General features: G+C 35.9%; 3 protein-coding genes across 5 annotated transcripts in view; 2 read left to right on the forward strand and 1 right to left on the reverse strand.

The window, feature by feature from the left end:
• Positions 1 to 2,625: 2,625 nt before the first annotated feature.
• LOC105140572 (DNAJ heat shock N-terminal domain-containing protein) lies at positions 2,626 to 5,378 on the forward strand. Its single transcript, XM_011047449.1, has 4 exons — positions 2,626 to 2,732; positions 2,952 to 3,628; positions 3,720 to 3,893; positions 4,805 to 5,378. Exons 2-4 carry the CDS (start codon positions 2,975 to 2,977, stop codon positions 4,832 to 4,834), a joined length of 858 nt encoding a protein of 285 aa, XP_011045751.1. The 5' UTR covers positions 2,626 to 2,732; positions 2,952 to 2,974; the 3' UTR covers positions 4,835 to 5,378.
• Positions 5,379 to 7,013: 1,635 nt separating this feature from the next.
• Positions 7,014 to 10,466, forward strand: LOC105140580 (uncharacterized). The gene is made up of 7 exons (XM_011047461.1): positions 7,014 to 7,349; positions 7,538 to 7,726; positions 8,090 to 8,158; positions 8,245 to 8,444; positions 8,685 to 9,100; positions 9,647 to 9,831; positions 10,045 to 10,466. Exons 1-7 carry the CDS (start codon positions 7,250 to 7,252, stop codon positions 10,416 to 10,418), a joined length of 1,533 nt encoding a protein of 510 aa, XP_011045763.1. The 5' UTR covers positions 7,014 to 7,249; the 3' UTR covers positions 10,419 to 10,466.
• A 2,099-nt stretch (positions 10,467 to 12,565) lies between these two features.
• LOC105140588 (V-type proton ATPase subunit B 2) overlaps positions 12,566 to 14,616 on the reverse strand; it is a 5,217-nt gene continuing 3,166 nt past the window's right edge. For all 3 annotated transcript variants that reach the window (XM_011047481.1, XM_011047473.1, XM_011047489.1), the window contains 8 exons: positions 14,586 to 14,616; positions 14,312 to 14,449; positions 13,915 to 14,065; positions 13,738 to 13,820; positions 13,545 to 13,592; positions 13,372 to 13,425; positions 13,193 to 13,276; positions 12,566 to 13,096 (listed from right to left, as the gene is read on the reverse strand). The exon at positions 14,586 to 14,616 ends at the window's right edge or, in 2 of these variants, runs on beyond it. In XM_011047481.1, the coding sequence (XP_011045783.1) occupies positions 12,911 to 13,096; positions 13,193 to 13,276; positions 13,372 to 13,425; positions 13,545 to 13,592; positions 13,738 to 13,820; positions 13,915 to 14,065; positions 14,312 to 14,449; positions 14,586 to 14,616 (775 nt within the window). In that variant the 3' untranslated portion in view covers positions 12,566 to 12,910. The remainder of the gene's footprint in view (positions 13,097 to 13,192; positions 13,277 to 13,371; positions 13,426 to 13,544; positions 13,593 to 13,737; positions 13,821 to 13,914; positions 14,066 to 14,311; positions 14,450 to 14,585) is intronic.

The raw sequence follows: 14,616 nt of genomic DNA on the forward strand, positions 1-14,616 counted from the left end.
GCTGTTGTGATGTGAGTAGTTGATTTATTTATTTTTTAAATTCATCATTATATCTGGTTTAATGGTTTCGGGTATCTAAATTTACGATCTTATCTTGTGTATTTACTATGTATGGTTATAAAATAAAGACAATTAGATGGCTTGACTATCAAGACATTGAATCGGTATCTTTCAGACAATTTGATTAGGAGGGGTGTGAAATACAATGTCGGAGAAATGGCATGTTTCATTCTCAATCCCTGCAAAAATATATATTAAGATATTAAAATATGTGTGCCTGATGATATAGAAACTTAACTAGATAGTTCAAACCCGATTCACAGCGGACCAGACTGATTTTTTTTGCAGCATAAAAGGGATGATAAAAAAAATTCACCACTAGATATAATAAAATGATAATTAAAAAAATATTATTGTGAATCTCGAGAGCTAAGATGTATAATAATAAAATAAAAAACTAATAATTTTTTTTTTAGTTATATATATCTTGGACTCGAAAAAATATATATTGAGTTTTTTTATATTTTTTTAATAATTTTGGTGTGTTAATATTAAAAATAAAAAATATTTTAATATATTTTTAAATAAAAAATAATTTTTTTAGAATACTTTACATTACAACACCAGATATGCACTTACTGGAGCAAACGTGTCCTCTCATGATCCATATATCCAATTTAGTTAGTGAGGGGATTACATGTGCAGAGACATTGATGTTTCTTTTTTCTAACAAAATAAAATAATGTTTGGTCATATTGTTGTAGGGTGGAAGAAAAAATAATAATAAATAAAGAAACGTGTTCATTTGAAGAGACGATGAAGATAAAAAGATAAAAATATTTTTTAAAAAAATAATTTTAGAATGAATTTTTATATCTCTAAAAAAAATATATATAGAGAACATGTTTCCATAAATAATTTATATCCCTGCATTTTTTTTCTTCTTCAATTTTTTGAAACATTATGACTCGGTGAAAATGGATTCAATTCTTCAAGTTTTTCCAATTCTCTTATTTGAAAAGACTTTTGACCTGAAGAGTTGAATTCATGAGCTTAAAAATAATTAATCGGAAATCACTTTACGGCAGCTCCACTGGTGCAATTTCTTTAAGAATTTAACTCTGAAAAGGAACTTTTCAAAAGCAATCTTGTGGTAAATAATTTTTTATTTATTTATATTTTGGTGGTGATTATTTTTTAAAATATTTTTGCTTTTAAAATATATTAAAAAATTATTTTTAAAAATTTTTTTGATATCAATACTAAAATATAAAAAATAATTTAAAATATAAACATATAAAATATAAATCTTTTCAAAAAAAAACTTTTAAAATACAAAGACATGCCCACACTTTAAACCTTAAAAGTTCTTCACTACACTGACAATCTAAAGGCTGCTACTACTGGGCATTAATTCAGAAGCATGCAGATAAAGGAAAGAAAGGGAAAGAAACTACGAACTCCAGTTATTTTGATAGACGGGGTATTCTATAGTATTTGCACATGGTTCGAGTCAGAAAAGCAATCAAATTTTGATGAACTTGACTTCTAGGGCTCTTTATTTTTCTATGATAGACGCCGAGGAGGATGGAGGAGTCGAGGGCAATAAAATCTGGATCTCTGGGGTTGGGCTGCTTTCTTCACGAGTGTGAATGATCTTGATGATTTTAGCTTGGACCATGTAAATTGTAGGAGTCCTTCTCCAGTTACTCCTTTTCTGAATCTGTATCAGCCATCAATTAGTCGAGACTTGAAAGCTGGAAGACCTTTTCTTATTATCAATCTCATTATACCGATAAAATTGTTTTTTAAATTATTTTTTATTAAAAAATATATATTAAAATAATATTTTTTATTTTTAAAATTTTATTTTTGACATAAATACATCAAAACAATTTAAAAATATAAAAAAATAACTAAAAACTAAAAGAAATTAAAAACACAATTAAACGAGCAACATAGCTAGAAAGTTGTGCTATGTCACATAATTAAATTTAAATCAATTTGCTCCCGACCATTGTAGGTGAAATCCCTTGAATAAAGGTTTATGTTCCATATACACTAAGATAAATTACCCATTTGTGTTCGAAAAAATCCAATTCAATGGAGACAATATAAAATGCATTTTCTTCCTTATATTCAAACGTGGATGGGAAAGGCACCATGCCCCCGACTCCATTAGGAACACACACCCAATTATACATTTTCATATTTCTTTTCGTCTCTTGTCATAAATGTTTCTCTAATGATAGGTCTTTTAAAATAAATTTGTTATTAAATTTATATTTTGATTATTTTTTCTTAATCGTGGATGAGAGTTATAATAAAATTCAATATTCACATGAACTTAATATTTATTTTTTATTGACTATTAACCATCGAATATTAAAATACAACTAAATAATATTAAAAGGCACTATGCCAAAGGGTTAAACATTGTTTGGGCCTGATATATCCACACCCATATCTCTATTTTCTTCCTCTACATTTTTTTCTATTTAAACAAAAACGCTACATGATCAAGGGTTAAACAGTTTTTGGGCCTAATAGAAATAGGCCCATACTAGGAACACACAGGCGAGTCCGCACCGACTTACCCGACCCAAAATCATTATAAGACGTTTTATTATAAATCCCGGTTAAACCCGACCCGCTCAAACTCTGCTTCCCGTGCGATCCTGTTTCTCTCTGCCACACGCAGAACTCGATTAAAATTCTCTCAATATCGTGAGGTACGTCATCTATATTCAATCTTCTAAAACCAATCCCCTTATTTCTGTTCTTGATTATTGTTAGGGTTTCTTTAATTAAATTCAGGTTTCCTAGGTTTTCATTCTTCGATAATTGAGCCGAGTAGCTGTGTTTCAGGGTTTTACTGGGTTCGTTTTAGGGTTTCGTTTCCTCGATAATTGGGTGAGCTGAATCGTTACATATTGTGCTTTGACTTGCAGTTATCTAGTATTTTGCGAAAACCATGGATGTTGATCACTATAATGTGTTGGGGCTACCTTCTGGGGAGGAAGGGGCGAAGCTAACTGAAAAAGAAATAGCGAAAGGGTATAAACTGAAGGCTTTAGTGTTGCATCCGGATAAGAGGCCGGATGATCCGAACGCTCATGAAAATTTCCAGAAGCTGAAGTTGTCATACGAGGTTCTCAAGGACGAGAAAGCCCGTAAATTGTTTGATGATCTTCTTCGAGCTAAAAGAGAGCAGCGTGCCCGTCGGGGTCAGCAGGATGCCAAGAGGCGGAGGATGGTGTCTGATCTTGAAGAAAGGGAACGTGCTGCATCTGCTGTTGATCCTGCTGCAGGAGGAAAAAGGAGAGTGGAGAAGATTGACAAGGAGTTGAGAGCACAAGTGGATAAAATAAGAGCCATGTTTGCTAACAAAGGTGTGCCTGTGGTGAAGAAAGAGACGGTGGGAGTAAAGGAGAGTAGGTTCGAGGAAGATGAGAAGAAGATACTTAATGTTAGATGGGAGAAAGTGGATAGCGAGGGCTATAGTGCTGAGAGGCTGAGAGAGTTGTTTTCGAAGTTTGGTGAGGTTAAAGATGTTGTTATTAGAAGTAACAAGGAAAAGAAAAAAAGAGGCCAAGCTCTTGTTGAAATGGCAACTGAAGAAGCAGCTGTAAGTTTACTTTTCCAATCAAAGTCTCGATTTACTAACATGGAGTCTGGGCATTGGATTTTTGCAATTACTTATGTTGTTTTTTTGTTAGGTTGCTGCTCTGGGGAATGTGTATGGAAATCTTTCAAATCCTCTTCTAGTTTTACCTTATGGAAAAAAGGTCGCAGCAACAACGATTCCTACAAGAGAATCTGATGGCCTAAACATTTTTTCTGGGATTAATCATCAAGCTTATGAAGATAACATCTTAGAGAAGCTCCAAAAGGTTAGTTGAACCTTGTTTTAATCTCTTTATTTGACTTTTAAGAGGAGCTTAGATTATGTGTTTGAAACATAATTTGAGTGTAAGTTGTATGTTTCTCTCTTAATTTTAATTTTAATTTTCATAAATAGATTAATGAAAACTCATACATGCATGTTTCTTTTACTACCATCTATTTTACTTGAATTATGTCTCCAGTTGGTGTTTAGAATCTTCCATAAAGACTAGATTTTTGTTCTTTGAGGTGCCAAATAGAGCAATCATGACTGTTGCATGCAGCATATAGTGTGTGTGCAACATCAGCATAAGTAGTGATTTGAGCAGAGTATTTGAAGCATCTCAGCAAACTTTGAGTTATCTATGTTCTTGGATGATATAAGGGAAGGCTGATTGTGTGGATGAATATGATAGAAGTTAACTCGATGCACACTAGCTTGGATTAGCTGTTTCTTTTCTTTTCTTTGGGGGTGATGTTGGCTTGTGGAGGATGCAAGATCTGCTGAGATTTTTCTCATTTGGGATATAGATACAGCTTGGTGATCATTTTTTTAGCAAACCTCACTTGACTGGGATGAGATTGCGGAGTGACCCATGGGTGGTTATTCTCACTATTTGGGAATTCCTTTTCCTGTGTCTCCACCTCACATGGAAGCTAATTCCGTCAGTACCCTTCTTTTTTGGAGAATAAGTGTGAGGAATGTCTGTAATACTGTGATGATAGAACCTTTTGTGTCATGGAAACTATGGGGAGCCTATTGGCTTCATTTCTATGCAACATATAAATATTCTCCTGATTTATCTGTCTCTATAGGATCCAAGAAAATGATATCATACTTCCTTGCTGTTCTTTTATTTTTCTTCATGCATTTGTTTCCTGGTTTGTGTTTCTGACATGCTTATCTACTTGCACGCAGGCTGCAGAAAATCAAAGGCAAAAGGCATGACTGTTCATTCAGAGGAAATACTAGAAATGTTGTATTTGTGGTTATGCTTCCGAGCTAAGGGCAGTTACCCATGTGATTGGAGCATGGTGGGAACTTAAAGAATGCATTTTCCGAGCAAGAACTGGCTCCTAAAGGCCTGGAAAAGAAACCAAAGAATGCGATGTCAAATAATTTTTCCCTGCTCTCCAGAGCTGAATTATAACTATTCTTGTTGTATTTGTATGGATTATTTTACTTATTTAACTTTCTAAAATTGAATTGGGCAAGTTCTTGAAAAGATGCAGAGGACTGGCTTTGAAGTCTGCACTGTATACAATGCCTCCAAGCAGGCCTGCCAATTCCATCTATGTAGAGTGCGATTATGAAAGTACATACTTCCAATCGATTGGGAAACCTTGGTCAAAACTTGTAAAGGTGCTGGCTATTTTGGCTGAATATTGACATATCATTTTATGTTGTCATTTGTTGGAGATCGCGGTTGGCGACTCCATTCTATTCCTCAAGGTGGGATCTTCAGCAATAAGAATTAGATCTATAAAATACATGTTTTGCAATCTTTACCCTTTGAAACTTTTGAACTTTGTTAGTTACTCTTATCCTGCCACAAATTACAGCGAACATGCGAAAGGATCTTTCCCATGAGGGCATCTGGCGAACACCTCCTCGGCTGCAATGATACCACCTTGCTGGTGAAAACCACTACAATACTGCATTGCTGATATCCTTTGTCTTTGCAAACTCATTTAATAGGTGATTTACAGGTTTGAATCTGTGCGCGATGAAGGTTGTTCCTTGGACCAGAGTAATGAATGCAACTGCATTACCTGCCTGATCACACGAATTAGCCATAAAAACAATATGGTACATTTCAAGATATCATTTGCAAACACCATTTGATATTAAGCTAGTTTAGATTATCCCAGCTGCTGAAATTTTACTTATTTGATATTTTTAATCGCAAAAAATGGTGTTATTGATTGCTCGCCTAAATGAACAAGAGCAGAAACAGCTAAAGAAGAAAAAATAATTTAAAACGTAAAAAATATATAATCTAAAGCTGGAAACTCTTGTAAGGCAACATGGGATATGCGAGTGGAGGAGGAGCCTGCTTGTTTCATTTTGGGCAACAGTTACAGATTCAGAAAGCAGAAAGGATTGGCTGATATTATATGTTTCTTCAGAGCTCAAGAAAACTATGTATGTAGTTCTTATTCGAGATGCCCTATCTCTACGCTGGAGACAGGCTGCAAAAAAGGGAAATTATCTGCCTCAAGCTAAGGGCAGTTTCCCATGCGAGCATTGTTGTCGGGAACTTTTGAGGGTTCTGAGATCTCCGTTTTCTTGCCAAGAATTTTCTCAGAAACAAAACCAATGATTGTGGTATCAGAATTTTCCTTCGATTTAGACTGTATCAGGAAGTTCCTGCAAGGAGCGGATGATTGTCTTTGAATTCTGTACAGTATATCACGACCTCATATGGGCCAACCTGAGTTTTGTCTTTCAGAAATGGATTTTAGAAAAAAAAATCCCCAAATGTATGGACCATAAACCTTGATGTGAACTTGTAAAAACTTGCAGACTAATTAGGTAGATTGATGTATCATCAAGGCGGTGTCAGTCCATTTTCCTTCAACTTTAGTGCAGAGATGGGGAGCTGCATTGGGCAACACCGTTCTTTTCTTCTAGATGACTAGAACGTACGACCTTGTTTATTCCTCCATGAAGAATCCAAAACAGACAGCGGATCTTTTGCTCAAGTTCTATATGCAAGCAAAGACTAGAACATCATTTATTCTTGATGCCATTGTGAGGCACCAAGCTCATGATCAATCCTTTAAAAGAGAGGGAAAGGATAGCAGATAAGAAAATAGTTGTGCAACCTAGCTCACCTGACATGTTGGTTCGGAAAATCTGCAACCTAGAGTCTGATCCGATCAATATCAAGTTAAATCATAAAAAGATATCAGTGTAATAAAACCTGATTGATTTGGACTAGATTTTAGTAAATTGGTCAAACCACATCCAAACTTTATCGGATGAGCGTCATTCAATTAAGTGGATCCCATGACAGACCAAACGTCCTAATTTCACGTGGAGGAAATCCGGGTCATAATTTTTGGCCCATCTGCATTATTCCTAGAACTTAAGAAACCTAAGCCCAATGTGTAAACATTGCAAGTTGCAACATTCGGAGCTCAAACCGACAAAAAAAAATTGAAATAACACGACGTAAATACCATGTACAAAGTTGCAAGTACAAGATTAATTTCTTTCTTTTCTTATTAAACACAGCTTCCCGGATCTGTTGGTACTTGTAACATGCTTACAATCTTCATTAATTTCACCAAACACAAAGCTTCTATCAAGTTCTTGTAGCTCATTTTCTCGAGGAGGGATCAAGTGCGAAAAATAATTATGGAGAGCGAAGTGCAACGGTCAGTTTCATTACGGGCAAACCGGAAAGGAGGAAACTACCGTAGCAATAATAATCATACCTCATCATCAAGTTCTAAGGGTAGTTACTATTGAATCACTGAGTTTCTGACATGGGTTTTTGTTTTTTTGTGTACTGGGCGAGTGTAGGTTTTGTTTTATTGATTTTGGCATTAAGGGATTGGTGGGTTTTGTTCCGTTTGTGAAAAAAGATTAGCATTTATTTTTCAGTCTAGTCTGATCTTGGTTATGTAATTTATGGTGAAACAGATGTTGAAGGTGGTGGTGGAGGTCTTTTTAGTTCTGGAAAGTTGCCGAGTGATTATGCGATGAAAATAATTTGGAAGAAAGGATTTATTCGCTTGGTTCTTGTTGCCGGCATTCTTTGGATGTTAATCATTCTTATTGTGTTACTGTTTCATGTTTGGTCTTGTCAATCTTCTTATCTATTCTTTTCAGGTAATGTTTACTTCCACTCTAAATCCTGCTACTGATTTATTTGTTTATGTACTTTTGTGATTTATGCGATTAGATAAGGTTCATAGGGTGACTCGTTTTTCTTGGATTCAAACAATGTGTAAAAAACTGGGAAATTCAAGAAATGGGTTTGATCTTGTAGATGCATAGTTTCCCTTATGCACAAGAGTACAAGAATTGCATGCGAAATCTGTATTATTTTGCTAACTGTTTATGTGAACACGATGCAATCCTATCATTTGCGTTATACATGCTTAGTGATAATCTTGTGTAGAAATCTTTACTTTTCAACTTGTATAAATTTGCGTTCTGTGGTTTGATATGATGGTTGTGTTTGACATGCAGCAATATGTAGCAAAGAAAGCAAGGTATATACCATTTTAAACACCTGGGGATTTGTGCCACAGCAACACCGTAAGAACTATAGCAATTTCTATTCCTTGAAGTGTTGATTGCTATGTGGTTGTTATAATTGATACTCCTTCTCATTGTATCTTTAGGTTGTCCAATCCCTGTCGTCAGTAACCCTGACAGAATAGTTATTCCCGAGGGAAGAACCCATGACCAAATTATTAAAAATCTTTCATATGTTATGGAGGATCAGCCTGTGAAAGACGGATCCCAGTCATCCCCATTATTTGGAGGACATCAAAGCTGGAAACAAAGAGAGAGGAGTTTTAAACTACGTTCTTCCATGAAGGTAAATATAAATGCTCGAAGTCAATTTTGTTGTTAGTTTAATTCCTCATTCTTGAGAATAGCAAAGTAATCTTCGGGGTCATGTTATATGATGAAATGATGATGGATGGCATCAGATAATTTTTTATTTATGTCAATACTTTTTCACGACTTGTGAAAGTTGAAATTTTCGGTGACTTACAGCTCTCCTTATTTGAATTTAATTTTGTTTCTTATTTTTACATGTGCTTTTGCCTTTCAGGTGCATTGTGGATTCATGCATAATGGTGGTGCAGACATGGATCCTGTAGATATTAAATATGTTGAGAAATGTAGGTTCGTGGTTGCTTCTGGAATTTTCGATGGATATGATGTACCTCATCAGCCTTCAAATATAAGTGACCGTTCTAAGGAACTCTTTTGTTTTCTTATGGTGGTGGATGAGATCTCTCTCGAATTCATAAAGGAAAATGTTACTGTCTGGGAGGACCATAACAGGGGACAGTGGGTTGGTATCTGGCGTCTTATTCTACTGAAGCATTCACCTTATGATGAGCCCAGAAGGAATGGGAAAGTTCCCAAGATTTTAACCCATAGGCTATTTCCTCAAGCACAGTACAGCATCTGGATTGATGGTAAAATGGAGCTGATAGTTGATCCGTTACAAATTCTAGAAAGGTATATCCTTGCATGGTTAATTTGCAGATCATGTCTTTTGGTTCTGTCATTTTAATCGTGATGGCTGAGAGTAAATGAACTTAAGACTTGAATGTTCGCCTTTCTTTTGTTATAGTTTTCTTGTAAATGAAAATATTTCTTCAAGTCTCAAATTTGCTGGTCTTAGTTAGTGGATGCTTCAGTATCCAAAACTTGTGTTCTCCTCTCAACCTTTCCTGAAAGCACTGGTCACAAGATGAAAAGTAAGCCTTTTGAAATAAGCATTTTAGGGGACAGTGTCGATTAGTTGTGTTGTCTGCTAAATTATTCTTCAATCTGTATTCTTCCATTCACATGACATACAAATTATGTGGTATTCTATTACATCAAGAGTGAAATATATGTTGTCTGTAAATACACTCTTGAAGATAATGTCTAAGTGAGAAAGTTCATGGGTTGTATCCCTAGGTTTCACCACCATCATTGCACGCCCGTGCGCGCACGCGTTTATGTCTATGATATCAAAGTAAATGATACCAGGTAATATGGATGATCTTTGATCTGCAGATACTTATGGCATGGGAAGAATACATTTGCCATTGCTCAGCACAAACATCATCGAAGCATATATGAGGAGGCTGATGCAAATAAGCGAAGGAAACGGTATGCCCGACCCCTCATTGATCTCCACATGAAGATATATTATTACGAGGGGATGGAGCCATGGAGTCCAAAGAAAAGTACTGTCAGTGGTAAGAGAGAAAGCAACTTCCTTAGTCTTTTATTTTGTTGCATTTGTCTAGTTTTTTTGGATGAAATTTGGGTCTGTGTTCTCTGTTGGTAGACTTGGGAGATGCAACATGTTACATGCAAGCATATGAGCATTCGGATGGAGGTGTAAACAGTGATAATCATAGTGATTTACATAATTTTTCATGTCCCTTGATTGGTGTTTGTAAATGCAGATGTGCCAGAGGGAGCTATTATCATACGGGAACATACAGCTATGAGTAACCTGTTTAGCTGCTTGTGGTTTAACGAGGTCAACCTCTTCACACCAAGAGACCAATTGAGTTTTGGCTATGTTGTTTACAGATTAGGAGGTGCATTCAAGTTCTTCATGTTTCCAAATTGTGAGTACAACTCACTGTTCGTGTTGCATCCACACACCCGAGAGCATTCATCAAAGGTAGAGTGGGTAAAAAGTTTGAGTGAATTTAAGGGTAACGGTAGCAGTATGAAGGAGAGCAGAGGTGGATTAGGCTTGTGGACTCCTTATCCTGCAGATCTCAAATCAGTTGTACTGCCTAAAGTAGTAAGAACATCAAAAGCAGGCTGAGGTCCATACATTTCGCCATTTTTAACTTTACTGATTTCTTTTTATTAACTTGCTCCTGCTACTTACAGAAAGAACACGCAAAACCCAAAAAAAAAAAAAACTTGAGGTCTCGCATCATTGAAGGGTTAATAAAGAGAGAATAAAACCTGAGATTTAAATGATAATTAACTCATTATGAAACCAGGTGAATATTTTGGTGGCCTTTTTTCTAAACCAAACACAGGCACCTAATAGATGTCTCCTTCATCAATTTGGTTTACAAGTCCCACAAGAATTTGGTTTAGTTGGATCCCCTTTTCACTTGGAATTTGATACATATATCGTGTGGTTTTGATTAGTGTTTTAGGATTAAAAAAATAGAAATATATTGGATTGAAAAGAGAGTTCTAAAGACTCGCTCAATGTTCAACAACATGGAGTCTCGAACATGATCACAGAAATACTCGTCCCCCTCAGCAAGTATCTTGCTAAGCTTACCTCTCTGGCTATCGCATCTCTTTTCATCTGCGCGTCTGCTATCTGGTATTTCCTAAAATTCTTGATCACCTCCCTCCCTCACGAGCTTCAATATGTCTTCATCTTCTCACTGCCCGGCGGCCAGTTGGACTGCTTGTTTTCACGTCCATAATCCCGGTGAAGTCCAATTATTGTACACAACAATATCCATTCGCAAGTCCAAGATTTTATGTAAGGTGCAAATCCGACCTTTCAAATAGGGCTACACAATTACTGATGATACCTCGATATTAAACAATTATTGATGATACCTCGATATTAAACGTGACTTTCGCGTTTAAGAATACTCATATTTACACGCATTACGACTAATCCTCACAGTCCACTGAACATCCTGCAAGCTCAGTGAACAGATAAAATATCGCAGGGTTGACAAATATGCACGGTAAGACTCGAACCCAGATGCGGAGGAAGGAAACAAGCCCCTCCCACTGCTGGGCTCATGCCTTCCCTGCCGTTCATATGAAAAGATACATTTATAGCTTTCACTATCGATTCTTGTCCGCATTTTGAGAAAGTCCTATTGCCAGATTGTACATCACTGCCATGGCAGTTTCCTTCCCAAATTATTGATGCGCTTTTCACTAGCATGTTCACTTTTCACATTTTTAACATCTAGATATGCTAGATAAACATTGTCTGATGGGTTCTTATCTTTTGCGGGCCCTGGATTTTTAGTGCTTCTTGTTGAATCTTAAAACTTGGACAGATCGGGGCAGTGTGGGGAAGTTTAAAGTTTTCTGGTTTTCCAATAAAAAACCCCTATCAAACTAAACTTAGTTGATTTGAACTGATTTTTAATTTGGCCGAGTCAAGTTTTCTAGAAATTAAAAAACCCATTTCGGTTGAATTTTTTTCCCTAAACTGAACAGTGCTGGATTTTGAACAACCTTATTATTAACATAATTTTAAAACTTGTTTGAATTTAGAGACAAACTTAGATACGTCAATCAGGTTAACTTTATTATTATTTTTTAATTTCAAGTCAATTCATATTAATCTAATTTTTTAAATTCATGTTAATTCAAATTAACTCAATTTTTTAAAATAAAAACATCAAAACGACAACAGACTAGCCTAGATCATCAATCAATTGGGTACTAGATTAACAGTCCAGGACAATCCAGATTTTCTAATTAGAATCTAGAAATTGAATCAGTTCTTGAAGCTGAAGCTTTAATTGTTAGATTTACATATTAATATATTAATCTAGTTGCATATATCGTGTGTTTTTACTTCCTTTCCTTCTTTTTTTTCTGGGGGCTTTGTTTTGAACTTATTTTTTGCTCATCAATTGTGTTTAGAATTTTGGAGAGAATACTGATGAGTACTAATTAATCACTGATGTTAAGCTAACAAGGTATACTCGCCTCTTCTTAGACAATAATATTACGAAAACGTAGCACGAACCATGTCCATGAGTCAATCATGACATCAATGCCATCCTTTCAGCAAGTTCCAAGTCAGCCCCGTGCATCGTAGGAACACTGGAACTCCCCTTCTGTTATTTGCAACATTGACAGGCAAATCAAGACCATAGGGCTGGCGCTCCTCGACCAGCAGGTTGAATCATGTAAGCATGGATTATTGGCTTTCTAATCTCTATGCTTTGTTTGGGGAAAAAAAGAGAGTTAAAAAAATAAATAAAACACTTGATTCCTCAAAATAGGAGAATCCAGGAAGATAGGCTTACAAAATAAACAAGGAAATACACCAAGCACCACATAAGGCCAGGCCTAACTTCACTAAGTCCCACGATTGGGTATCGCCAACTAATAAATAAATTACAAAGGTAAAACCATTCTCAATTTTTTAAGGTTTTTCGACGAGCCGGACAACTTCAAATTCGTGACCCAAATGGACACACTACCCTTATTATTTCTGCAGACGTGGATTTTTGGACATACCAACTTGCAAATCAACTTCTTATATCTCATCGAAAAGAAAATAATCATGACTCTATAAACACTTCTAACTCAATTGGCTGCATCTCGACTATAGAACACATCCAGAGTCTTAGCAGGTATACGGTGGAGTAGCTCACGGGGGAAGATGCGAAGCAGAGTCCATGCCAAATCAAGTGACTGGAAGATGTTGCGGGTGTCATAAGCTCCCTGGGCAACAAATTTCCTCTCAAATTTGTCCAAGAACTCTAAATATAGCTGTTTATTCAAGAGAACCCATGTTAGTTCCTATGTATCAGATAATTATATACATAGCGATAAAACTCTTCAAGAGAACAGAGGAGAGTAAATGACCAGATCTTCAGAAGAAAGAGCTTCTTCTCCAACCACAGCCTTCATGGCTTGGACATCCTTCCCAATAGCATAGTTCGCATACAGCTGAAGGGTAAGAAGTTTAAAATAAATTCAAAGGTTAAACAGCTTAAAACATGGCAATAAACTGAAAATGAGGTACAATGGCTAACAAATCGGACCTGGTTGGACACATCAGAATGGTCCTTGCGAGTCATCCCCTCACCAATGGCACTCTGCAATGGTAAATCAATGATACAATTTAGAATATGCCTTGCACATTCTAATTGGTGATACCATCTTAAAATATCAATTCTTGATGTATTGAGAATTCAGAGAAAAGATTCATCCTTACTTTCATGAGACGAGACAGAGATGGGAGGACATTGATTGGAGGATAAATCTGCCAATAAAAATGAGTCAACATTCAATCAATTAAAACTCCTACATGGAGATATCTACAGTTATCTAAAACCCATAACATTATTTTAATGTAATAATTTCCTGCAACTAAGTGAAATGACCACTCATGTGCCCTATGACCTTGCCTGTCTATTGTGTAGCTGCCTGTCAATATAAATCTGTCCCTCTGTGATGTATCCGGTAAGATCAGGGGTGGGATGAGTTATATCTGGTCAAATAAGAAAATCAAGATGAAGAAATGTTTTCTCGTTAAAGGAAAGAAAGATGCATGGGATATTCAGTGTAGCCTGAGAATACATTACCATCATTCGGCATAGTTAAAATTGGAATTTGGGTGATAGAGCCTGTACGTCCTTCAATACGACCAGCACGCTCATATATTGTTGCCAAATCAGTGTACATATACCCAGGATAACCACGCCTTCCAGGCACTTCTTCTCGGGCAGCAGACACCTGGAATGGCAATCAGTAGTTTGTAACTCAAAACAGAATAAAATAAAACTTAAATATATCATAAAGTACCTGGTAATATAATTATATAAAAACTGACCTATCAACACCCCAGAAAAACGCTAGATATATTGAGCAATCAGACAAAAAAATTGATAATGGATATTTATGCATGCAAGTAAATGCTTATTCTGTTTGTGCAACCTTCAAAAGGTGCATTGTAACACATGCTTTAGGTTTTTAGCTCACCTCACGAAGAGCATCAGCATAAGAACTCATATCTGTTAATATGACAAGAACATGCTTCCCACATTCATATGCCAAATATTCTGCAGTTGTAAGAGCAATACGAGGTGTAATAATACGTTCGATTGTCGGATCATTTGCCTGGATGACGCATCAAAAGAATAAAATTTCAGAAAGAATTCATGAAAGGTATAAGATAATAAATTATTACCTTCAATGAAAATCATCATGTGTTCGGGTACAAAAACAAGGTTCAACTGTTAAAACAAAACTATACCAAGTTCAGAAAAAGGGTCACTCTTTCCATT

Source organism: Populus euphratica, unplaced genomic scaffold (genome assembly GCF_000495115.2).
Source record: "Populus euphratica unplaced genomic scaffold, PopEup_1.0 scaffold3.1, whole genome shotgun sequence".
NCBI lineage: Eukaryota > Viridiplantae > Streptophyta > Magnoliopsida > Malpighiales > Salicaceae > Populus > Populus euphratica.